Below are 27,345 nucleotides of genomic sequence, written 5' to 3'. Positions count from 1 at the left end.
TTAGTGGAAATATGCAAGTGATTATAGAAAATTGCATGCGCTGATTGGTTGAGAAATTAGGACTATTTCTCGATAATCACCTTGAGCGATTCGGCAAAACGATGGCCAAATCGCTTCGTCACCGTAAGTAAGGAAGAATTACAAATTATGAAAGGAAATGCTGTTCCTAAAAGCACTAAAGATGTTAGGAAGTTTGGTCTAAAACTATTCAAAGGTAAGGTGGGACTGTAATTTATTTTATCCATTTCAAAACAAAGGGCGGCATAGTGGTGTAGTGGTTAGCGCTGTCGCCTCACAGCACGAAGGTCCGGGTTCGAGCCCCGTGGCCGGCGAGGGCCTTTCTGTGCGGAGTTTGCATGTTCTCCCCGTGTCCGCGTGGGTTTCCTCCGGGTGCTCCGGTTTCCCCCACAGTCCAAAGACATGCAGGTTAGGTTAACTGGCGACTCTCAATTGACCGTAGGTGTGAATGTGAGTGTGAATGGTTGTCTGCGTCTATTGGCCCTTTTCCACTACCCTTTTTCAGCTCACTTCAGCTCGCTTCAGCTCACTTCAGCCCGACACGGCTCGCGTTTCGACTACCAAAAACCAGCACGACTCAGCTCGTTTCAGCCCTGCTTAGCCCCTAAAACTCGCACCGTTTTGGAGTGGGGCTGAAGCGAGCCAAACCGTGCCGAGTGAGGCTGGGGGCGTGAGCAGACACTCCCCTGTGCACTGATTGGTGAGGAGGCGTGTCCTCACATGCCCACACACGCCCCGCGAGCGCGCTGGGATCTGTAAACACCGCAAACCCGGAAGGAGAATAATTACGAATTACGAGAATTTCTGAAGCCTTATGCGCCTCGCCTCATCTATACGCTCTTGCCAGTATCTGTTGGCGTTGTCGGTGACAACAAGCCACAGCACCAAGACCAGCAACACTAACGACTCCATGTCCTCCATGTTTATTGTTTACTATTCGGGTCGTGAGACTACCGCTTAAAAGATCACTGAATCAGTGACATACAGAGCATCGTGGACGAGTTCGCGGAGCGCAAGGCTCGTCGTATGCCCTTCAAATAATGCGCGCAGTAGGCTATTGATGTTTTATTATGAGCCATGTACAGTATGTCGCCTAATGTTTTTTTGTTTCTGAGTTACATGTTCGTTTGAAGGACTTAATGTACAAAATAACATAGTTGCACCCCGTAGTGTTGAAATTGGTAAACACAGTGCATTCAGTGAGGTTTGCACCGCCCTCCTTTTATTTCTGACTCTTCCTGTCACCGTTGCAACCTCTGAGCGCTCATTCGTATGCCCTTCAAATAATGTGCGCAGTATAGGCTATTGATGTTTTATTATGAGCCATGTACAGTATCCTAATGTTTTTTGTTTCTGAGTTACATGTTCGTTTGAAGGACTTGATGTACTAAATAACATAGTTGCACCCGGTAGTGTTGAAATTGGTAAACACCGCAGTTGCGGACATTTTGTAGCCTAAAATGATGTTATGATAAGCTTTAATAAAGGGCCCGGTCATTTGCCCCGCCCCCGGCCCGGCTCTGACTTGTTCCGCCACTGTCACTGATGTCACTGTTTGCGCTGCTTAACGACATCACGTGACGTCCACCCACTTTCGCTAACTCCACCCAATGTGTCCACCCGCTTCCAGCCAGCACGGTTCAGCGCGGTTGTAGTCGAAATGCAACTCCAACAGCCCCGCTCAGCTCGACTCAGCACGGCACGGCTCAGCCGCGTTTGTACTGGAAAAGCGGCATATGTGTCAGCCCTGTGATGACCTGGCGACTTGTCCAGGGTGTACCCCGCCTCTCGCCCGTAGTCAGCTGGGATAGGCTCCAGCTTGCCTGCGACCCTGTAGAACAGGATAAAGCGGCTAGAGATAATGAGATGAGATTTCAAAACAAAGTATTTTATGTGAGTCGGCATAGATAAGTGACAAGCCTGCGCCATGCTGTTATTACATTTGTATGCTGCCTTTGAAGTTTGAAATAAATTGTTTTTTAAATATTATTTTATTATTGAAATAATCACCTGTGTACTTATACTAAAAAAAATATCTGCCTCAGGCTCAGTAAATATCAATGAATAATAACCTCAACTTCACCTCAGTTATTATTCACCAATATTCACTGAGCCTGAGGCAAATAATTGTTATAGTCCAGTACAGTCATCCAATATCCAATCAGTATTTTAAAGATTCCTAAGTCCCCATCTGACTACACAAGTTACGCTTATATCACCAACATTTTATTAGAATTTCAATTAACATGCCTGATCTAAAGTGTTACAGAGCAGCATTTGATAGAAGGTTGCAGAGACAAGGAAGGAGAGAGCGAGAACATGGAGGAGCTGCAGTAACTGCACTTACGCGGTGCTCCCTCAGCCATCTCTATAGCCGTGATTCCACAAGACCACAAATCACTCTGGATGAAAGAGAGAGAAAGAGAAATGTTTCAAAATTCATGGAAAAACTGAATTTAGAAAAGTGCACTGAGACAGTACACCGTGATCATGAGAACTTTCTGAGCCATGAATCAGGTGTGTGTGTGGTTCCAAAAATGATCAGATTATATTTTGTGAAATTTTCAGCATCCAGAAAAGCAAGCGCACACATTGGCAATATTTTTTTTTTAATCATAATAGAAATGTGTGCCAAAACAAAGCTATTGTGATGGCAAAAATAAATGATTTATTTAATTAATAAATAAATAAATAAATAAAAGGCAAACCATCAGACAGAGTAACATGTTTAATCCGTTCACTGGACAGAAAGCAGTTTCCTCACCAACACCAAAGTGTCCCACCCGAATAAAAACTCTCAGCTGGGATTTTCTGAATTCCAAATCCAAGTCAAAGGTGTGTATGCCAAATGTAAGGGGTGTGTGTGTGTGTGTGTGTGTGTGTGTGTGTGTGTGTGTGTGTTTGCGTGCGCATGCACGCACTCTTCTTACCCGGTAGTCATAGGTAGCATCTGGGTTTTCATCGCAGGCAATGACCTCGGGTGCCATCCAGTAGGGTGTGCCGATGAAGGTGTTCCTGCGGCCCACGGTGCGGTCCAGCTGAGCGCTCACACCAAAGTCCACTGAAACATGCAAGCAGGAGATTTAGCAAATAATTCATGCCATTATTTCCATTCAACCATGAAGTATTCAAGAGCTCAGTGTCAACAAACACAAACGTACATTTATACAGTATTAGACTGGTGATTTTGGTTAAATAAATGACAGTGATAAATGGGGCGTAAGCCAGACCTTTTACAACAGGGTGGCCAGGTTAGACCCAGTGACCATTAAGGTGGCAAAAGGTGAGACAAAACACTATAGAAAATGAAATAAATGTGACTTCCCCAGTTTGTATGCCCTGAGTCCGATCAGCATTGCATATTAAAAACACACAACTTGTAACCAAACATGTTTGTAGTCAAGCTACATAAAATTCATAGCTAACATAAGTGATGACGTCTTCACTCTCAACACTTCTGCTATGGACATTATTTCCCACAACACACACCACGGTTTCACAGCCACGTCCCCGCCTCCGGACTTCTATACTGCACACAGTTTCTAATTATTCTAGTTTTATGAGAACATCACCAGTTTTCTAGTGGCGATTCGAAGCCTGTTGTTCGTTTAAATGCTTTTCTGGACTAAAAGTTCTGTTTGTTTGATTCATGTCTTTCTTACATCACTCTGCTCCTAATACATTGCTTAATATTTTTGCTTGTTTTTACTTACTTCGGTTTTGGGTTCACCTTTCTGTTGCATTTGCTCCGTGGACAGTAATAAAACTCTGCATGGTTCATGACAACACAACATCAAGCTATTGCTGCATTACATTATCATCAACTCAAAAACTTACTGGAGCTAATAAACTAAAGACATCCAAAGTTATTGTGGAAGAGGGGTCGTGGTCGAGCGCTGGTTTGTGAATGGAGGGCGAAGCCGGGAAAGGCGAGTGGTAAGGATCTATACCTGTGAGGAATTTGTTCTAAATGAGTGTTCTGTTTCTTTGAGTGGAGCAAATGATAAAGAGCAGTGGTCGAGAGAACGGAGCAACACAGAGTCGTGTATGTGGGGTGAGTGTGCGCAGAATAAATTAAAATCATTCGGAAAAAAATATAAAAAAAAAAAGAGCACTTTGAGTTGTCCCAAGCCTGCCTCCTGTTTCCTCATTTCCCCTGCCAACCTACAAGTGTTACAGTTATGCCTCCACGGAATAAATATCCTTAGTATAAATACACAGGTGATTATAGAAAATCACACACGCTGATTGGTCGCAAAATTCGGACTATTTCTCGATAATCACCTCGAGTGACTTGGGCGGCCAATTGCTTCATCACCATAAGTGAAGAATTGCAAATTATGAAAGAAAATGCTGTTCCTAAAAGCACTAAAGATGCTACAAAGTTTGGTCTAAAACTATTCAAAGGTAAGGTGGAATTGTGATTTATTTTATCCATTTCAAAACAAAGTATTTTATGCGACTCGACACAGATAAGTGACAAATCTGTGCTGTGCCGTTATTACATTTGCATGCCGCTTTTGAAGTTTGAAATAAACTTTTTTAAATACGATTTTTTTTTTAAATAAATCACCTGTGTATCTATACTAAAAAAATTATCCACCTCAGGCTCAGTGAATATCGGTGAATAATAACATCAATTTCGTCTTGGCTCTTATTCACCTCGCCTTCAGCGAATAATTGTGAAATAATGTCAAAACATTTGACTAGAGTTGGCTCACCTGTTAGTTCATTGTGGTCAGGACCAGGAAACATTTCGCTTCCATGTTTGCTAACTAAACTTTCTGGTTACTCTCCATTGCACAAAGATTGAACTACCTTTGAAATTTCCCAGAGTAGTGAGCATTCCGTTAATATTCATACTAGCCTATCCCAGCGAGATACACCAAGTCATTCAGGTGGGGTTTACATTAGACCGTATCAGCGGATCATCAGATTAACGTTTTTAAAACGATTAGCGTGCACACAGCAACACCAATACACGATTCGCGTGCACACAGCAACACCAATACACAGATACGCTCGGCTCCACAGGCATCCTGTGCTCCAAATCACTCCGCCCTGAACAGCGAGTGCCCTCTGGAGGGTGCGCACTCCGGCCCTGCGCAGCTCACAGAGCGCGCGAGTGAAGTGCACGAGCCACGATTCGGGACTGAGCCGCTGTATGTGTGATCCCAGCGCATATCACTTACCACTTGCAAGTGGAAGGATGGCAAGCCTAAAGACAATCATAACTACACAATGGGCAGTATTTGCAGTATTTTCATACTTTTATACTCTTTAATGAAAGGTGATACACGGCGGAAGTCCGCGCGGTTTTTCAGCAGTCGAGTCACATGACCAACGCCAGCGAATCAGGAAGGTGGATGTCACAGTGACGTTGTCCAATGACGACGCCAGCTAGAGCTCAGCACAGCGTATCCGCGTATTCTCAATGTTTACACAGCACCGGACCAGACACGATCTAGATTGAATACGTGGACCCTGGCGGATTCCCGTTTCCCGGCGTTTCCAGGCAGTTTAATGTAAACGGACAGTGCATCCGCGAAGAAAACGAGACAGATACGGTCTAATGTAAACTTGGCCTCAGTTTCACTTCATGACCTTGATTAGTGCACTACTACTACTAATAATAATAATCTTCTTACAGGGGTGGCCAAGCATCATGCTCGGGTGGCACAGGCCCTTAGCTATATCCCTGGTGATAAAGCTTAGAGAAGTAAAACGTTTTATGTTTACATGGCTGCAAGAGCAACAGCAGCACTGCTCTGTTTTAATTACATTATTATTATTTTGTCAATTCTAACATCTATTATTCTATCCACATTCACTGGACATGAGCAATCACGCACTCTGATTGGCTACTCTACTACTAGGATATCAGCTCATATACCAGGAGTCGAGAAAAACAAAATGGCGGAGCATGTTGCTGAAGCAATCGAGGACTAAATAAAAACTCTACTCGAAAACAAAACCCCCAAAAAATCCAAAAAAGCAACAAAATATGGAATAAAAGTATTTGATGGTCAGAACGTATCTTTTTATTTTTCAAGAATTATTATAGCATTTGGGCGGCACGGTGGTGTAGTGGTTAGCGCTGTCGCCTCATAGCAAGAAGGTCCTGGGTTCGAGCCCCGGGGCCGGCGAGGGCCTTTCTGTGTGGAGTTTGCATGTTCTCCCCGTGTCCGCGTGGGTTTCCTCCGGGTGCTCCGGTTTCCCCCACAGTCCAAAGACATGCAGGTTAGGTTAACTGGTGACTCTAAATTGACCGTAGGTGTGAATGTGAGTGTGAATGGTTGTCTGTGTCTATGTGTCAGCCCTGTGATGACCTGGCGACTTGTCCAGGGTGTACCCCGCCTTTCGCCCGTAGTCAGCTGGGATAGGCTCCAGCTTGCCTGCGGCCCTGTAGAAGGATAAAGCGGCTAGAGATAATGAGATGAGATGAGATTATAGCATTTTTCATAAATTGCTACTGTCATTTCACCAGTTTGTTTACATTCTAAGCGGAAATTATTTTGTTAGACGTTTTATTAATTGAATTTGCAAAAAATAAAAATGCTATGTTTCTCAAAATCCAGTCAATGTGGATAGAATAAAACAGTTATTCCACTCAATCTCGTCATACATGGCTCATAGCCAACTTAGTGCTACGCTCCTCATCGGCTATCAGCTCATGTATGACTCGATTTTGTGGACTAACTGTTAAAGCAAGACTGCCTTTTGATTTCATAAAATCAGTGAAATTTAGTTCCCTCTGAAATTTGGTCACTGTGATGTGTTTATTTCTGTAATATCTCACAAAATATCAGGCCATTCTGTGGCTAGGAAGTTATTTAATTTGAGGGGATTCCATGGCAAATAATGTGCACGAAATTGCTCACTTTGCACAGTCAAGCAGACAGAGGAAGTCTATGTGCGCATGCACAGGTTTACCTTTGACCATGCACTGACAGTTACATCATACATCATTACAAACAAACAGCTGATCACACCGAGGTGCTTGCTAACCACCGATATTTATTACCTTGGTCCCGTGTTTCCTTTCCTTCACAACATAACATCTTTTCTTCTTGGTTTCCGTTACTGTAGTCAGTCTTCCACGTTTTATTCACACACTCATTTTTATGCCTCCGCCACCATAAGGTGCAGGAGGCACTATGTTTTTGGGTTGTCCGTCTGTCCATCCGTCCGTCCGTCCGTCCGGAAACCATATGAGCACGATATCTCAAAGGCTAATGAAAGGAATTTCACCAAACCTTCACCATTTATGCGCTTTGGGACAAACACGAACTAATTAGATTTTGAGATCAAAAGGTCGAAGGTCAAGGTCACTGTGAGGTCAAATGTCTGTCCGAAAACCTTGTGAACACAATGTCTCCAAGGCTAATACAAGTAATTTCACCAGGTCAAGATTACTGTGAGGTCAAACGTCCATCCCCAAATCACAACTTAATAAGGCGTGTAGTCTACCGGGCGGAGGCATCCCCATCAACGCCGTTGGCGTTGAGTTCTATCTAGTTCTCTCCTATTTCAAGTTTGTATCCCACAATGCCTTGCGTGAATGGGGAAAGCTCACCATGTAATGCATGACGTAGTATCTTGAGTTGGGTCATGTTGAAGCAGGGGAAAAAAAAAAAAAGCGGAGAACTTGGGGCCACATGGCCCTAAATTCATTACTTGTTCTCTTCAATAAATTAATTAATTAATTAAAAAACCTAATAAAATTGGGAGTCTGTGATTCAATTTCAGTAGCTTTCGGTCCACTAAACAAAAATAATTGGGTGTCAGGGAAAATACTTATGACCTACACTTGAAAAATCTGAAAGGCAGTCTACCTTTAAATAGATTTTCCACGTTTTATACAGAAAACCATTTCATAATCAAAACTATAAAACATTGGTGAGCGTGTGTGTGTGTGTGTGTGTGTGTGTGTATACACACACATGTGGTCATGGTCATGTGGTCATATTTGTAAAACCGTCATCACCTATAGTAATATTCCATTAAATAATTCATGAATAAAAACGTGTGATGTAGGAAATTAATCCATGAGAGGACGGTGTGATGTGGATCGATGCTAAGCAGAGTTAATTACTTTCCTATAACAGCATTTCCCGAAATTGTTTTATTCCTCTTATGACACGCATACCAACAATTTCTATTTTTGATTTATTAATTAGCAGTGTCATGCTTTTTAACAGTTTATTGCTATATCGAATATAGTTGAACATCAGAAATGCAGATTTCATTAGTTTTGAGGTAAACCATCCTGAACCTGAAACTTATCAGGGTTTTTTCTAGAAAAATTTAGTATGAGGGCGCTCACCATGGTGAGGGAGTGAAGCGACCGGGGTGGTGGTGGTGGGGGGGGGGGGGGGGGGGGGGGGTGCGGGGGGTTGTCCATCCCCCCCTCCGCCGTGCGAAGCCTTTGAAAAACTGAGGCTACAATGGGACATTCTGAAGCTATCTAAGAGGGAAATTGTAACAAATTGTTTGTCAACATTGAAAAAGAAAGAAGTAATCTTCTTCTGCCCCGGACAGTCTTTGGCTTTCTTCCGTTTCGTGCCGTGGGATGACATTTTTAAATGCCCAAGTGTCAACAAAAACAACTCGCAAACTACTTCTGTCAAAAGTTCCCACGCCGGTGGGTGAAAGGTCATTCAATCTCAAGAAATCTCGCTCTACAAGTCAGCTGACCTTGTATGTAACGCATGTCAAATCTTGCGAGAGCAGCCACGACAACTAAACAACATGGTGCCTCAGTCTGGAAAACGCCAATTCAGATTGTTTTTGCACCGTCTGGCGGTGTATCTACTATGATTGGAATATTTTTGGAGTAATTATAACGTATTTGATGATCAGACACATTGTCACGTGGTGTTGCTGGGATGTTTTCATGGAGAAAAGGTCGTTTTGAGAAAGACTGCATGTTGTGCAGTAGCATATAAGTGCATGGCCTAAGTGTGACTTGGGGTTCAATCGGCATTTCGGTAAGAGGGCGCAGCGCCCCTGTTCCCCGGTTTAGACGAAAGCCTGCTTATGATGTTTTGCAGTGCTGAAGATTCCTGTAGTGGAGCATGCTGGGTAAGTGTAGCACGAGAGCACTGATAAACTAATATAAAAACTGTTGCTTACCCAATTTAACTTCTGCGTTTTCAGTCAGCAGCACGTTTTGCCCTTTAATATCTCTGTGGATGACATGATGGGCATGTAGATGAGCCAGGCCCTTTAAAGAAAGACACACACACACACACACACACACACACACAAAGTGATGCTGAAAAAATAAACACATGTCACAGAGATATTTGAAAGATCTTTTGCTTTCTCTTTTTTCAGAAAAGCACCTTACTTATAGCAATAAAAAAGTATTTCATAAAATTACATACACTGCCTGGCCAAAAGAAGAGTCACTGTTTGGTCACAATTGCTTGTTAACTAAGCAATTGGTGAAGAGCCTTTGATTGGATTATTACTGCAGTGATTGTTTCACCTGGCAACGTTTCCGTTTCAGAGTACGTCGTGCGCGTTCTGGCTGCCGCTTCTCACCGGAGCTCTTATTTTATTTCTTTTTCTATTTTTTTTCTTTCCTGTGTGTTTGTGTAGTTTGGTGTTTGTTTGAGTGTTTTGTCCGCCGGTTGTGGTGTAGCTCCGGACCCAGTTTGGGGCGTCGGTTCCCTCCAGGCCTTGGTTCGCCGTGGGTGATGCCTGTGCTCCCAGCTATGGACTGCAGTGAGCCTGTTGCTCAATTTACATCGTGGTTGTCCAGCGCTCTGTGCTTTAACGCTTGGCATGATGTTCCGAGCGATGTTGCGTCGCGGCGGTTGTGCAGGCGGTTTGGGACACACCAGCGCTCTGCGTGGCGGAGCTTCTCTGCTTGCTGTGTGGATCCATGGCGTGGTGTTCGAGCGATGTTGCTGACGGCGTCACGACAGCGGTGCTGGAGATGTGGGACTTGTTTTTGTGTGCCTTTTGGTGGGACTGTGGCTGCTACACCACGGGAATTACATCCTGACCCATACTTGGTGGACTTTTTACTTTTTATTATATTTTTATTTTATTTTTTTTCTTTCCTTGTCTATAATTGTAAAGCGTCCTTGGGTTTTTTGAAAGGCGCTATATAAATTTAACTTATTATTATTATTATTAATTATTTTAACCCAAATTGATGCAGTGAGTAGCTTCTCGTTTCTTAAACATGTTGGAAGATGTATCCCATGGTCATGGAAAAGATGTTACTGTGTTTCAGAAGGGTCAAATCATTGACCAAGCAAAGAATAAGACTAAGGAGAGTTAAGCTGAAATGACTGGAACTGGGTTAAGTACTGTCCAGTGCATTATTAAAACCTGGAAGGATCGTGGTGAAGCATCAGTTTCTTGGGAGAAATGTAGTTGGAATAGACTAACTCTATTCCTGAGTGATGGGTGTGTCAGGGTAAGAAGGGAAGCAAATGAAGCGATGCATCCATCATGCAGTGTCCACTGTACAAGCCTCTGGAGGCAATGTTATGATCTGGGGTTGATTCAGCTGGTCAGGTTGAGGCTCAGCAACATCATGGGGCAATAAAATGAAGTCAGCTGATGACCTGAATGTACTGAATGACCAGGTTCACGTCAATGGATTTTTTCTTCCCTGATGACACGAGCATAAAATTAGGGCTCAAATTGTGAAAGAGTGGTTCAGGGAGCATGAGCAATCATTTTCTCACATGAATTAACCACAACAGGAGTCCCGACCTTAACCCCAAGGAAAGTCTTTGGGATGCTGGAGAAGACTTTACAACTCTCCAGTCATCAGTACAAGATCTTGGCAAAAAATTAATGCAACTCTGGATGGAAATAAATGTGGTGACATTGCTAAGGTTGTCAAAATAATGCCACGGCAAACACACATCATAATCAAAGCCAAAGGCGATCCAACGAAATATTAGTGAGAGAGAGACTTTTTTGGCTAGGCAGTGTATATTTTGAATAATACAATATTTTCTGTGTTGCAGCTAAAAAACAAAGAGGTTTATTTAGTTACTGACAGACAGAATTATGTTGAAACTTGTCATTTACAACCTCCAACTGGGTGGGGGGTGGGGGACGACCCACCGCTCAACTCGGAATTCCTTCATGTAAATTCAGGACAGTCTCCTCAACCCCAAGTGACATCAAAAATAACAGTTGTATATCAGGCCTGCGAGACTGTGTGCATCCAAGGAATTTAAAAAAAGATGCACACAAGGTTTACTGAAAGGCTGAGTCTATTCAGTCTGCAGCTCTACTGTGAAAGCATCAGATAAAACTCTAGTTTTGTGAAAGTGTGTAAAAAAAACCTCCAACTTTTTGTAAGATTACTTTTTATTGGATTACTGAACTTTGGCAAATGAAGGTTAGTATTAATCAGACAGACATTCACTACACATGTTTATATTCTATAAATTTAAATTGCTTAAAATATAATTGTTCCAGAGAGGTTATGTCATGCCCCATCTCTTGTGCATCTCTGTTTCTGGTGTAAAATGAGTTTAAAGGAGATACGCAGAACCATGGCCTCACTTTTTGTTTATAAATGCCTTGAGACCTCAAGAACAGCATAGGAATAGTTTTAAGTGTTAACAATAAATCTAATATAGTAATTTTTATGATTAAAATGATTCATATAGGTAGCAGTCTGAGTGAATGACCTTGACATCTGTGATGTCACAGTAGGAAGGCTATCGGTCTCATCGCCATTTTCGCTATACTAAAACACAGAGCTAACTGCAACTTCGATCCTCCATTTTGAGCTAATTTATCTCCATGCCACATAGATGTGCAGCAACATGACAGAAGGTGGATTTACATTGCATTCATGGCCCAAGAATGTTCAAACTGCAAAGATTTGGACACGTTTTGCGAGAAATTCACGGGCACATTTTACTGATGACTAGTATGAAACCTCTGATCTGTTGAGGAGCGTTGGCTATAAGCCCGCATTGAAGAGGGTGCAGTACCAACAATTAAAGGAAAAGAAAACTACAAGAAAAGGAAAGTAAGTTCAGTTGCACCAGTTCTCCCGGAGTGTGAGCTGAGCAGTAATGGAAGAGTACTCAGTATGGAGAATGAGTGGACCAGTTGTCAGATTTCTCCGCTGGATACGCTTGCCTCAGCAGCAATATCTCACTCTTACATGGAAGAAGTGAATGAAGGAAGAACTGAACGAAGAACTGAAAGTCAGATTGTTTCAAAACAATCGGCCACAAGCGAGAACACAGACCGAGAAGCGAGAACACAGACGGTTAAGATGCGACTCTCATTTGGTTACATACCACCACCACCACTACTTGTTTACCTGCATTTAGATTAATACATGTAACTTGTATTGTGTGTTTAAGTTACCAGTATAAGATTATTTAATTTGCTTCAGAATGTGATTGTCGCAGTTCATCTGATTATTTAATTAGCCTTTTACGTTTTATCAGTAAAAATGCATGCATGTACATGTATGTTGCATAAGTTACAATGCCTATCCTGTTTTAATTAGTCACAGGAGACTGTCAGTTCAATTCCATCCAACTGTCTAGACAGCTTTGTTTTCTGGCTTTATTTCGTAAGGTGGGGGCCTCCATGGCCGATGTGTTACTATCAGATTCACTTTCCGATGATTTGAACTGATTATAGTTCTACGTGTATAGCAGTAGCATGTACACACACTCCAATTTCAGGACCATCACAGTCAGATGTATTACTACCTGAGGAATCCAAAGAATCTCCAATAAATCCGAACGAAGAGGCCACTGCAACCATTCTCACCTGCCGAGTCTGGCTTTGGTCTATAGCTGTCAAAGGCCTCGGCCTTAAAACCGGTTAGCTCTGTGATGTCATGCACTCAGGGCTGGCTGGCTCAGCAAGGCAGATCAAATACCAACTTTGCAGTCGATTTTAACTCTCAAAAATATATTTTTTTAATTCCCATTTATGCAGCATACAAGAGTCAAGGATGGAGATACAATCCACTCAGAAATGTATTTAAAAATAAAGGTTCTGCGTATCGCCTTTAAACAGTAAACCCGAGGAGCCCATTTTAAGTTCTCTGCGGTTAAGGACTGTGACTGGAAATGTGTTAGCTTTCAATCAAATTGTGACGGAGTAGCCCGTCATAAGGGGCGGGACACACAGATGCCACCACACACACAGCCAAAGTGAACCCATTTCCATTCTCACAATAATCACCGTTCGTCCCATTTCAATTTTACTGGTCAATTAGTCATTTCAGGTCGCCAAGGGTGCACACACGTCTTCCTAAATAACCATTTTACTTGCCATAAAATCAGCTTTGTGTTTTACTCACCACTTCGCTCCACAATTCATCTGCCGTTCATGCCGCATTCATTTAAACAGTGTAAACATCATCGTTGCACTTAAAAAGCCTCATTGGCAGGGCGGTCTTGGGTGGCATCAGTACAATTTTGCTGATTTCTTACCGGCTTTACTGGTCAATCAGAGAGTGATATTGGGACCTGAACTGTTATGTTTTTCTCTTTTTTTCATATTTTGTTTATTAGACTTAGGCATGCCTGGGTTAAATTATTATGGATTATGGTGGTTTTTATGGTTATAGGAGGAGCCTGGGGCCTATAAAAGGGAGGCTGCTGCCAAGTTAGAGGGTAGTTGCTAGAGAGTTACACAGGAGGTAACATCTCGGGAGAGACTTTGCCAGTAAAAGTAGTACTGTGTGTAAATAGTCCCCCCCCCCCCCCCCCCTTATGGACTTCTGCATTTTTTTGTGTATATTTGTCATCCCCCCCCCACACACACACACACTTATTCCCCGTTGCACTTGGGAAATGAGCACAATAAACACCACCATAACTAGAATTACGACTACGCCATTGTTTTGGAAAGGAGAAATCAAACTTCACAACACAAATACACCATGTATGCCTCTAATCTGTAAAGGCCTGTACTGTCTTCATACTGATCCCATATAAATGTGTTACTTCAAATTAAAGCAGGTAGCCTGCTTTTCACTTTACTGTCATTGTTTTATTTCAAATGTAACATGCAGGAGAATTCAAAAATGGTTGTCAATAGATCATCTGTAAATGAATGAGTGAATAAATGAGCACAGTGAACTACCCTGAGGATTTCTCTGGAGATGTACGCGATCCAGTCTTCCTTCAGCCAGTTTCCTTTAGTGTTCTTTACCAGGTCTGTGATGGAGCCAGCACCACAGAACTCCATCACCAACTACACACAAACAAACAAACAAACAAACAAACAACACACACACACACACACACACACACACACACACACACACACACACACACACACGTCATTACACAAGGATGTTCAGTGGACCAGAATCTCAGCATAAGGGGAAAAAAAAAAAAAACAGTTCAATATGAAATCGCTGTGCTTTTCTCACACACTATCAATTTCCAAACTATAGTTGAGAGAGAGACATTTCTGCCATTTAAATAAGCACAATGTGTCACTGCTAACATTTAAAGTGCTTCAATATTTAAGCGTTAAAGAGGACTAGCTGTGACTATGTGAATAAGGTTGCATCCGAATACTCAGTATGTACCAATGTCGGTTAACTTCCTACTACCCCATCATAACTGTAGCACAGTCTAGGAGTATGCAAGTGAGTAGTAAAGACACAATTTGGATGTTCTCCACCACCATGTTACCTATCCTCTGACACAGATGCCTTATGCACACACATGCTCCAAATAATTTTTTTTTTTTCAGCATGCATGTGTATAAGGCATCTGTGTCAGAGGACAGGTAACATGGCAGTGGAATACATCCAAATTGTGTTCTTACTACCTCACTTGTATATGAAGTTGCAGAAATGTTTCAACTATAACCTCAAATCAGAAAAAAATTGGGACCGTATGGAAAGTGCAAACAAAAACAGAAAGCAGTGATTTCTAAATTTTATTTCACTGCAGATAGAAAGAACCCAAGATATTTCATATTTTGTCTGGTTATCTTCATTTCATTTGTTAATATACATCCATTCCTGTGTTTCACCCCATAACACATTCCAGAAAAGTTGGGACGGGGCAATTCAGGGCTAGTAATGAGGCAAAACAATTAAATAATGATGTGATTTGAAACAGGTGATGTCAACAGGTGACTGCAATCATGATCTGGGACATTCCACCGAATGGGTGCCATTTGCTTGTTGTACCACTCCCAAATTAAACTTAATTTGTTATATATTTTCAACACTGATTATAATAACACACATATTTAACTATTCAAAATGTGTATTGGTCAACCTCAGGCTACGTTATTTATTTTATTTACAAGGTTTGGAAGTCAAAGATGGCTGCATTTTTTTCAGTCCTGTTACCAAAACTCTGAAAGAAACAGGACTGAGTTTTAAGCCTAGGATTAGCTAATACATGGAATTAAGCCACATGGCGTCATCGCTAATAGCATGACCACACTTAGCACATTCTAGTGATTTACCAAAAATCTGTATTTTTAAAATAAACAAATATCATCTAAGAAATTATTTAAGTAACAGGACAGTATGTTGACATTGACCTTATCAGTCAAAGTTAAAAAAATCATCAAATATACAGAAAAGTAAATGAGAGAACGAACTTTTGGTCTTCCCATGGCCTTCAGAAGACACAACTGATGTAACTTCCTGTTGAGCATGTGATTTATGGAATGTTTCAAATTTGTCAGATGGGGTAATATGTTTGGGTAACAGGACTGAGTGAAAACCCAGGGACACGACTAAAATGTGTATTTTAACGAAGATATTGTGGATTTCTTATGAAAAAAATAGATTTAAACCATGGATAGGATATGGAGTCACACAACAGTGCAAAAGAAATACTGTTTCTGAAGGATTTTAATCATATTTCATAGTTAAGTATAAAGTTAGAGTGCGGGGGCAGGTAACACATGCTATTTTTCAGTGTTTTAGGTAGTTTTTATTAATCCTTACAATTATATATCTTACATTTGAAATCAGATCAATGTGCAGGACATTCTGCGTAATAAGGAAATGTATTTTAAAGTACATTTTTATGTGCATTTATACATATAATTTTCTAGGGACGGAAATGGCACCGATTCGGTGGAATGGCTCATCTGATACAAAATCAGTATCCAGGAAAGGCCTAGTCTTTGAGAAGCAAAGATGGGCCAAGAATCTCCAGTTTGTTAACAATCGTGACAAAATTATTGAAATGTTTTAAAACAATGTTCCTCAAAGAAAGATAGGAAGGGATTTGGATTTTTCACCCTCTAACAGTGCATAATATCATTAAACAATTCAAGGAATCTGGAGGAATTTCAATGCATGAAGGGCAAGGGCACAAGCTTAAGCTGAACACCCATGATCTCCGATCCCTCAGACGGTACTGACTCAAGGACCATCATTCATCTATAGCTGATATAACCTCATGGGTTCAGGATTACTTTGGTAAACCTTTTTCAAGCTCTACAGTACGGAGTTACAGCCGCAAATGCCAGTTAAAACTTTACTGTGCAAAAAGGAAGCCTGATGTTAACTGTGTCCAGAAGCACCGTCGACTTCTCTGGACTCAACAGACTTGGCTTCTCTGTCGCCAACAGAGAATATTTGGTGAATTTTGAAATGAAAACTATGACAACAATGACCCTGTACTGTTGTACACTTTAAGACCTGTTTACAGGAAGAATGGGAGAAAATAACACCTGAAACGCATCATCACTTTGTATCTTCAGTCCCTAAACGTTTTTTAAGTGTGGTGAGAAGGAATGGAAACATTATAAAATGGTAAATGCTTTACCATCCCAATTTTTTTTTTTAATGTGTTGCAAGAATCAAAATCAAAATGTGGTCATGTTGGGGGAATAAAAAATTTCATGAGGTAAAACATCAAATAAATGTGCTGTTGTATTGGTTTGAGTGCAGTACAGGTCAAAGATTATTTACAAATCATTGTTTTCAGTTTTAATTTCAACATACCGTCCCAACTTCTTCTGACTTGGGGTTGTAATTTCTGATGCTGACATGAGTACACCAGCAGAGATAGCACTCAGACACTGCAATAACCAGCTTTGCGTCTGTCCGCCAACTTCTTTCTATTTATCCCAGAGGAATTCTTATTCTTCAGTGATTCAGAGGCTCCAAGCTGAATTATAGGAACACGTAATGTAGCACATCTGCATACTACAAATTTAGTAGAGCCGGGTATCATTTGACTACTATTAACTGTCTTTTGAGTATTCAGACACCCTACATGCTGCTTTTTGTGTACTAATAGTATGGAAGTATGTGTATTCAGATGTAGCCTGAGCTTATGCACACAGTAGGCTAGTGAGATCGATCAATGCTGGTTTGAGTACATTACAATGGAATAACCATCCAAAAAATGGAATTGACTGATCAAAATAATTTAAAATACAACCCCGATTCCAAAAAAGTTGGGACAAAGTACAAATTGTAAATAAAAACAGAATGCAATAATTTACAAATCTCAAAACTGATATTGTATTCACAATCGAACATAGACAACATATCAAATTTCAAAAGTGAGACATTTTGAAATTTCATGCCAAATATTGGCTCAATTGAAATTTCATGACAGCAACACATCTCAAAAAAGTTGGGACAGGGGCAATAAGAGGCTGGAAAAGTTAAAGGTACGAAAAAGGAACAGCTGGAGGACCAAATTGCAACTCATTAGGTCAATTGGCAATAGGTCATTAACATGACTGGGTATAAAAAGAGCATCTTGGAGTGGCAGCAGCTCTCAGAAGTAAAGATGGGAAGAGGATCACCAATCCCCCTAATTCTGCGCAGACAAATAGTGGAGCAATATCAGAAAGGAGTTTGACCGTGTAAAATTGCAAAGAGTTTGAACATATCATCTACAGTGCATATCATCATCAAAAGATTCAGAGAATCTGGAAGAATCTCTGTGCGTAAGGGTCAAGGCCGGAAAACCATACTGGGTGCCCGCGATCTTCGGGCCCTTAGACGGCACTGCATCACATACAGGTATGCTTCTGTATTCGAAATCACAAAATGGGCTCAGGAATATTTCCAGAGAACATTATCTGTGAACACAATTCAGCGTGCCATCCGCCGTTGCCAGCTAAAACTTATAGTTCAAAGAAGAAGCCGTATCTAAACATGATCCAGAAGTGCAGACATCTTCTCTGGGCCAAGGCTCATTTAAAATGGACTGTGGCAAAGTGGAAAACTGTTCTGTGGTCAGACGAATCAAAATGTGAAGTTCTTTATGGAAATCTGGGACGCCGTGTCATTCGGACTAAAGAGGAGAAGGACGACCCAAGTTGTCATCAGCGCTCAGTTCAGAAGCCTGCATCTCTGATGGTATGGGGTTGCATTAGTGCATGTGGCATGGGCAGCTTACACATCTGGAAAAACACCATCGATGCTGAAAGGTTCTAGAGCAACATATGCTCCCATCCAGACGACATCTCTTACAGGGAAGACCTTGCATTTTCCAACATGACAATGCCAAACCACATACTGCATCAATTACAGCATCATGGCTGCGTAGAAGGGTCCGGGTACTGAACTGGCCAGCCTGAAGTCCAGATCTTTCACCCATAGTAAACATTTGGCGCAACATAAAATGGAAGATACGACAAAAAAAGACCTAAGACAGTTGAGCAACTAGAATCCTACATTAGACAAGAATGGGTTAACATTCCTTGATACTTGAGCAACTTGTCTCCTCAGTCCCCAGACGTTTACAGACTGTTGTAAAGAGAAAAGGGGATGTCTCACAGTGGTAAACATGGCCTTGTCCCAACTTTTTTGAGATGTGTTGTTGTCATGAAATTTAAAATCACCTAATTTTTCTCTTTAAATGATACATTTTCTCAGTTTAAACATTTCATCTATGTTCTATTCTGAATAAAATATGGAATTCTGAAACTTCCACATCATTGCATTCCGTTTTTATTTACAATTTGTACTTTGTCCCAACTTTTTTGGAATCGGGGTTGTACAATTACTTTGACAACATATCTTAAATTTCATGTTACAGTATGATCTATGGCTTAGGATGCCTCTGCATTGCTGCGCATTGTTTTTCAAACAGTGGAATATCAATGGGTGTGAAAATGACCACTCGATACTCAGTGCAGAGGCTTCTGGGAAGGGTGAGCCGGCCCCTTTAAGGCTTGTGTAAGATACACGATCTTAAAGTCGCACACACGTTTCCCAACAAACTGTGCAACTCGATAGCCATCATGATAGATCAAATCCATTTGTGATTACTGATACCATCATCAATCATCTCAAGCTTGGAGGACTTGGACTGCTTTATGAATAGAAATGCTTAATAACTCAACTAGTTAGATCAATTAAACCAGGGAGTGTGCAGATGTCAAATTAAATTTAGTACTTTCTAAGACTTCCAATGCTACTTTGAAAGTAATGTAAGACCTCTGAGCATCTACAATATACAAGCTTTTTGCATTTGCATGAAGATCAGAATCTCCTAGGTGTGGTTCTTATTTCTTTTGGTTAGATCTGCTGCTATAGGAACCTGCTACTACTCATTTGTTCAATTTATATATAAAAAAAAAAACCCAAAGAGCTTTATTTTTATAATCTCTGTCGCAGGGTTTTAGTGACAAACTAATCTTACTCAGCACATCCACTGCACATGACCTTTATCTTTTTCCCTTGATCTTTACAATACTGGCAAAGTTGTGGGTGATTTGCACTTTTCTCCTTGCTCATCACACCTTGCGATGTTAAATATCCCTGTGTCGTGTTGCTTCAAAAAGCTGCCAGTAGAATACTGGACCTTGTAACACTTTACCGCAGGACCACATTCGGCACCCTGCACTCTGTAGGATCTATACATTTCCGTGAGGTGAGGAGAGAAACATGGCTGACCCAGAGCTGGTCATCGTGTCCTGGCGGGCTTTTTTTGATGAAGGCTCCATAGTAGGTTGCGATGTTGCGATGGTGAGAATATTTCTTCAACATATTAATCTCCAACTTGATTTCTTCCTCTTCATCCTGGGCACAAATTACAAAGAAGAGTTTGAGCCAGCCGAACATATCAGATAACTCCAGCTGAGTGGAAAAAACACAATTATGTGATGCAATGGACCAGAAAAATAATGACATTTCTACACATCAGAGAGTCAGCATCTTTATAGGCCTCAGTGGTTCCTAATGAGGCCAGAGTCTAGAAAAACATGTGACCACACTTCAAGCACGTGTGTGTGTGTGTGTGTGTGTGTGTGTGTGTGTGTGAGAGAGAGAGAGAGAGAGAGAGAGAGAGAGAGAGAGAGCAGGTGAGGAGATGTATGGCAATATGGCAGAGATATGACATCATCTTCCTTTTCCTTCTCTTGAAAATTCATCTCTTACACACACATACACAGAGAGAGAGAGAGACAGAGAGAGCGTGAGTGAGGGTAGGGGGTGGGGGAAGAACAGAAGGGAAAAAACATTAGCCCTTCCCTTAATCCCACAGCACTTCTACTGAACCTCTTTATGGAAAAAAATCTACATGTATAACCCCAGACACACACACACACTATTTGTGTACCTAGCAGGAAACTGTATGTGGGTCAGGCACAGGGCTGCATCAGTGGATCTGATTCTCTCTCTTCCCCTCATACAGACATGCAGTTTGATATGATTAAATGTGTCATTATTATACTACATTAGCTCTATTGTATACTTCTATAATTTCTCCACAAGCTCAAGAACACTGGCTACATCTTCATTACATTGTTCTTAGCAATTATCAAAAAACACACACGTGTTACAAGTTCACACACACACACACACACACACACACACACACACACACACACACACACACACACACACTCTCCAGGTGGTGTGTCTGCCACCTCATATCACACCTGTTCAGATGATATTTAAAAAAAATGGTTTTCGCTCCTGTTCCTCCAGTGCTTCAGTTTGCTCCAGCCTCTAAACTTCATTTCTATCAGCTGAAGTGAACACACCAGTCCATTCAAGGACAAACTCAAACGTCCCTAATGGCCACAGGAAGGTTCGTCTAATCACGGTTTCTTCCCCACAGAGAAAAAAGAAATTCATTTCAGCATGTTCCCTCAGACGTAAAAACACCACAGGCTTGTGAATTATGCATGACTAAGATTATGATTCTGAGTTGTCATGAGTGCAATACGAAACAATTCAGCAATTATTAATGTTCTCATAAAACACAAACAGTAAAAAAGCAGTACTTTGTAAACCCTCATGGTTCTCATTATATTGAGACAATCATTAAGGAATTTAAAAAAAAAACACAAAACCTGTTTTCTTACACACATTGTCAGTTCAGAAGACAAAATTCACATGATGTATCTGACCTTCAATTGGAGGTTTTTCATAAAGGACACGTTAAAAACATATCTGTTCCATATCTCTATTCTCATTAATACACTAGTTCTTTCTCTTTTCATAATCCCAACAAGGGAGGCACGATATATCATTGGCCAATATGCGGTTTGCAGATAAGTGGAATTATGTTATTGTTAACAGTCTGATATTGGAATCTCAGCCAATAAGAACAATTGATAACTGAATACATTTTTTTTTAACTTGGAGCATAAATCCACCAGATTTCAGAGAATGTTCGTACCTGACCATTGCAGATTTGCTTCATACTTCTAAAGACTAAATGTCATTAGTCCCAATAAACAGTGTGCAAAACTTCAGCCTTACACCTTTGTTAGTTTCTGAGATATTGGAGCATGAATAAGAAGGCGCGGCTCAAATTTTACTGTAAAACGAGTGATATACAGTGCTCAGCGTAAATGAGTACACCCCCTTTAAAAAGTAACATTTTAAACAATATCTCAATGAACGCAATTTCCAAAATGTTGACAAGACAAAGTTTAATATAACTGTTTAACTTATAACGGGAAAAAGTAAGGTTAATACTATAACTTAGATTACCCATTTTATCAGTTTTACTCAAATTAGGGTGGTGCAAAAATGAGTACACCTCACAACAAAAACTACTACATCTAGTACTTTGCATGGCCTCCATGACTTTTAATAACAGCACCAAGTCTTCTAGGCATGGAATGAACAAGTTGGCGACATTTTGCAACATCAATCTTTTTCCATTCTTCAACAATGACCTCTTTTAGTGACTGGATGCTGGATGGAGAGTGATGCTCAACTTGTCTCTTCAGAATTCCCCATAGGTGTTCGATTGGGTTCAGATCAGGAGACATACTTGGACACTGAATCACTTTCACCCGGTTCTTCTTCAGAAATCCAACAGATGTGTATTTAGATGTGTGTTTAGGATCATTGTCATGTTGGAAAAGTGCACAACGACCAAGGGCACGGAGTGATGGTAGCATCTTCTCTTTCAGTATAGAGCAATACATCTGTGAATTCATGATGCCATCAATGAAATGCAGCTCCGCAAGACCAGCAACACTCATGCAGCCCGACATAAGGACACTGCCACCACCATGTTTCACTGTAGGCACCATGCATTTTTCTTTGTATTCCTCACCTTTGTGACGCCATACAGTTTTGAAGCCATCAGTTCCAAAAACATTTATCTTGGTCTCATCACTCCAGAGTACAGAGTCCCAGTAGTCTTCATCTTTGTCAGCATGGGCCCTGGCAAACTCTAGGTGGGCTTTTTTGTGCCTGGGCTTTAGGAGAGGCTTCTTTCGTGGACGGCATCCATGCATGCCATTCCTCTGCAGTGTACACCGTATACAGTACACAGTGTACACTGCAGAGGAATGGCATGCATGGATGCCAGTAGAAAGCCAAACTGGGGTGACTATTTCCCGTGACACAATATATTGTGTCACGGGAAATAGTCACCCCAGTTTGGCTTTCTACTTCTTTAGGTAACTGCAGTGAACTTGCATGCCGATTTTCTTCAACCCTTCTCATCAGAAGACGCTCCTGTCAAGGTGTTAATTTCTGTGGATGACCTGGACGTCTCTGTGAGATGGTTGCAGTTCCATCTTTCTTACAACCCCGATTCCAAAAAAGTTGGGACAAAGTACAAATTGTAAATAAAAACGGAATGCAATGATGTGGAAGTTTCAAAATTCCATCTTTTATTCAGAACAGAACATAGATGACATATCAAATGTTTAAACTGAGAAAATGTATCATTTAAAGAGAAAAATTAGGTGATTTTAAATTTCATGACAACAACACATCTCAAAAAAGTTGGGACAAGGCCATGTTTACCACTGTGAGACATCCCCTTTTCTCTTTACAACAGTCTGTAAACGTCTGGGGACTGAGGAGACAAGTTGCTCAAGTTTAGGGATAGGAATATTAACCCATTCTTGTCTAATGTAGGATTCTAGTTGCTCAACTGTCTTAGGTCTTTTTTGTCGTATCTTCCGTTTTATGATGCGCCAAATGTTTTCTATGGGTGAAAGATCTGGACTGCAGGCCGGCCAGTTCAGTACCCGGACCCTTCTTCTACGCAGCCATGATGCTGTAATTGATGCAGTATGTGGTTTGGCATTGTCATGTTGGAAAATGCAAGGTCTTCCCTGAAAGAGACGTCGTCTGGATGGGAGCATATGTTGCTCTAGAACCTGGATATACCTTTCAGCATTGATGGTGTCGTTCCAGATGTGTAAGCTGCCCATGCCACACGCACTAATGCAACCCCATACCATCAGAGATGCAGGCTTCTGAACTGAGCGCTGATAACAATTGGGTCGTCCTTCTCCTCTTTAGTCCGAATGACATGGCGTCCCTGATTTCCATAAAGAACTTCAAATTTTGATTCGTCTGACCACAGAACAGTTTTCCACTTTGCCACTGTCCATTTTAAATGAGCCTTGGCCCAGAGAATACGTCTGCGCTTCTGGATCGTGTTTAGATACGGCTTCTTCTTTGAACTATAGAGCTTTAGCTGGCAACGGCGGATGGCACGGTGAATTGTGTTCACAGATAATGTTCTCTGGAAATATTCCTGAGCCCATTTTGTGATTTCCAATACAGAAGCATGCCTGTATGTGATGCAGTGCCGTCTAAGGGCCTGAAGATCACGGGCACCCAGTATGGTTTTCCGGCCTTGACCCTTACGCACAGAGATTCTTCCAGATTCTCTGAATCTTTTGATGATATTATGCACTGTAGATGAGGATATGTTCAAACGCTTTGCAATTTTACACTGTCAAACTCCTTTCTGATATTGCTCCACTATTTGTGGGCGCAGAATTAGGGGGATTGGTGATCCTCTTCCCATCTTTACTTCTCAGAGCCGCTGCCACTCCAGGATGCTCTTTTTATACCCAGTCATGTTAATGACCTATTGCCAATTGACCTAATGAGTTGCAATTTGGTCCTCCAGCTGTTCCTTTTTTGTACCTTTAACTTTTCCAGCCTCTTATTGCCCCTGTCCCAACTTTTTTGAGATGTGTTGCTGTCATGAAATTTCAAATGAGCCAGTATTTGGCATGAAATTTCAAAATGTCTCACTTTCGACATTTGATATGTTGTCTATGTTCTATTGTGAATACAATATCAGTTTTTGAGATTTGTAAATTATCGCATTCCGTTTTTTTTTTACAATTTGTACTTTGTCCCAACTTTTTTGGAATCGGGGTTGTAAATTTTTGTACCACTTTTGCTACAGTATTCTGACTGATAAGTAAAGCTTTGCTGATCATCTTGTAGCCTTCACCTTTGTTGTGGAAAGAAATTATTTTCTTTGGGGAATTCTGAAGAGACAAGTTGAGCATCACTCTCCATCCAGCATCCAGTCACTAAAAGAGGTCATTGTTGAAGAATGGAAAAAGATTGATGTTGCAAAATGTCGCCAACTTGTTCATTCCATGCCTAGAAGACTTGGTGCTGTCATTAAAAAACATGGAGGCCATACAAAGTACTAGATGTAGTAGTTTTTGTTGTAGGGTGTACTCATTTTTGCACCAACCTAACTTGAGTAAAACTGAAAAACGTGTAATTTAAATTATATTATTAACCTTACTTTTTCCCATTATAAGTTAAACAGATGTTATATTAAACTTTGTCTTGTCAACATTTTGGAAATTGTGTTCATTGAGATATTGTTTAAAATGTTACTTTTCAAAGGGGGTGTACTCATTTACGCTGAGCACTGTAGATAAAACTCTTTAGTTCCATAAGCCTTAACTTTTGAACTATTTAAGCTAGATGTATTAAATTTTCATGAACTGCTCCTAAGTACACAATATCTTTAAATACTGCAATTGAAGATACACAATTGCATATTTACCACTTCAGGTATTGCTGAACTTTTTTTTTTAAACAAAAAAAAAAAAACTTTTTTGGGGGGTTGTGCTTTGGAGCCTTTTGGGACCTCCGTTTCTCCATATTTAAACATTTTAGCATTCACATACAAACTTTTCAGAAGCAAGCAATATTTATAACATGCTCCCTCCTATTTTCCAATTGCTATAAATGCATGTCAGAGCTTTTCAAATTCTGGTGTTTATTTCCCATAATGTAGTATCATTTTGATAAAGTATTTGTCTAAAAGAAATCTGAGTTATGAGCCATTAAAAAATCATTTAATTGCCAGTCAATTGTCCAAATCAATGGAACAGTTTAAGATTTTGTGCTTGATACATTCCTAAGACTGAACAGAATCACCTCAAGTGATCAAAATGGTTCGTCACAATGGGGAAGGTCATGTTTATTTTCATACGTTCCAACACCGTTCTAAAACTGCTTTTTACAACATCATTTATCTGTTATTTTTTTTAAAAAGTACAATCATGACATTCATACTACATAGATATTATTGTAGCTGAACTTGTGCTCCTCTCATCTCATTATCTCTAGCCGCTTTATCCTGTTCTATAGGGTCGCAGGCAAGCTGGAGCCTATCCCAGCTGACTACGGGCGAAAGGCGGGGTACACCCTGGACAAGTCGCCAGGTCATCACAGGGCTGACACATAGACACAGACAACCATTCACACTCACATTCACACTTACGGTCAATTTAGAGTCACCAGTTAACCTAACCTGCATGTCTTTGGACCGTGGGGGAAACGGGAGCACCCGGAGGAAACCCACGCGGACACGGGGAGAACATGCAAACTCCGCACAGAAAGGCCCTCGCCAGCCACGGGGCTCGAACCCAGACCTTCTTGCTGTGAGGCGACAGCGCTAACCACTACACCACCATGCCACCCTGAACTTGTGCTGAATACAAAAAAAAAAAAGTCATATGACTTTGAAAATACTGCTTAGATTTGTTGAAATTGACGAAAATCAGAGCATACCAAAATCATTAGAGTACCAGAAAATACCCTCAGAGCCCAGAGGGTTAACTACTACCAAAAGTAACTTTGAACTTGAACTCTCAACCTGTACATAGCTTGTATACAAACTGGGCTGTTGTTCAGGCTTTTTGGACTTGTACCATTTTTATTGTTAAAACTTTGACTTTGTACATGTACATTGGATTGACAGAACATTGAATTATATTCGATCAGCATCCAATATTGGTAAGTCACCCCCATTCTTAACTTTTTGAAAAATCTATCACTGTTCCATCGAATGTGTATGTAAAATAATAATGGCTGGCTTTTGTCATGTTATATCAGATATATTCCATTCAGCAAGCATGATATCGAACTCATCTTCGACTCATTCAATATCATGCTTGCTGAACAGAATATATCTGATATACCATGAAAAAAAGCCAGCCAATATTGTTTAATTATACCACTGGAAACAGCAGATCTGAATTAGCATATAATTATACACTCACTGGCCACATTAATAGAAATTTGTTCTTGTTTCTAAGATTCCTGTTCTTGGCTGCAGAAGTGGAACCCAATGTGGTCTTCTGCTGTTGCATGCCAAGATGCTTTTCTGCTCACCATGATTGTAAAGAGTGACTATATGAGTTGCTATATCCTTCTTGGCAGCTTGAACCAATCTGGCCATTCTCCTCTGACCTCTCTTAACATCAAGGCGTTTGTTTCCACCCACAGAACTGTCGCTCACTCAATGGTTTTTTTGTTTTTCCACACCATTCTGTGTAAACTCTAGAGACTGTTGTGTGTGAAAACCCCAGGAGATCAGCAGTTTCTGAAATACTTAAACCAGTCCATCTGGCACCAACACCCATGCCACAGTGAAAGTTACACTTTGAGATAATTTTTCCCATTCTGATGTTTGAAGTGAACATTAAATGAAGCTCTTGACCTGTATCTACATGATTTAATGCATTGTGCAGTTGGCAAGGGATTGGCTGATTAGAGAACTGCACAAAACAGCAGGTGGTTGGATGTTCCTAATAAAGTGGCCAATGAGTGTCTTACAAGTTGACCCATGATTGACCTATAAAACTTGAAAATAGGTCATA

General features: G+C 40.8%; 1 protein-coding gene across 7 annotated transcripts in view; it reads right to left on the bottom strand.

Annotated features, from left to right (window-relative positions):
- Nucleotides 1-27,345, bottom strand: part of LOC132891486 (mitogen-activated protein kinase kinase kinase kinase 4) — a 218,427-nt gene that overhangs the window by 94,297 nt on the left and 96,785 nt on the right. For all 7 annotated transcript variants that reach the window (XM_060929103.1, XM_060929106.1, XM_060929104.1 and 4 more), the window contains exons 4-8: nucleotides 19,889-20,014; nucleotides 14,125-14,235; nucleotides 9,154-9,244; nucleotides 2,949-3,079; nucleotides 2,366-2,420 (exon numbers count right to left, since the gene is read on the bottom strand). In XM_060929103.1, the coding sequence (XP_060785086.1) occupies nucleotides 2,366-2,420; nucleotides 2,949-3,079; nucleotides 9,154-9,244; nucleotides 14,125-14,235; nucleotides 19,889-20,014 (514 nt within the window). The remainder of the gene's footprint in view (nucleotides 1-2,365; nucleotides 2,421-2,948; nucleotides 3,080-9,153; nucleotides 9,245-14,124; nucleotides 14,236-19,888; nucleotides 20,015-27,345) is intronic.

Source organism: Neoarius graeffei, chromosome 9 (genome assembly GCF_027579695.1).
Source record: "Neoarius graeffei isolate fNeoGra1 chromosome 9, fNeoGra1.pri, whole genome shotgun sequence".
In the NCBI taxonomy this organism is placed as follows: Eukaryota; Metazoa; Chordata; class Actinopteri; order Siluriformes; family Ariidae; genus Neoarius; species Neoarius graeffei.
The sequence above is the reverse complement of the archived record's forward strand: the minus strand, read 5'-3'. Positions and strand labels throughout refer to the sequence as shown.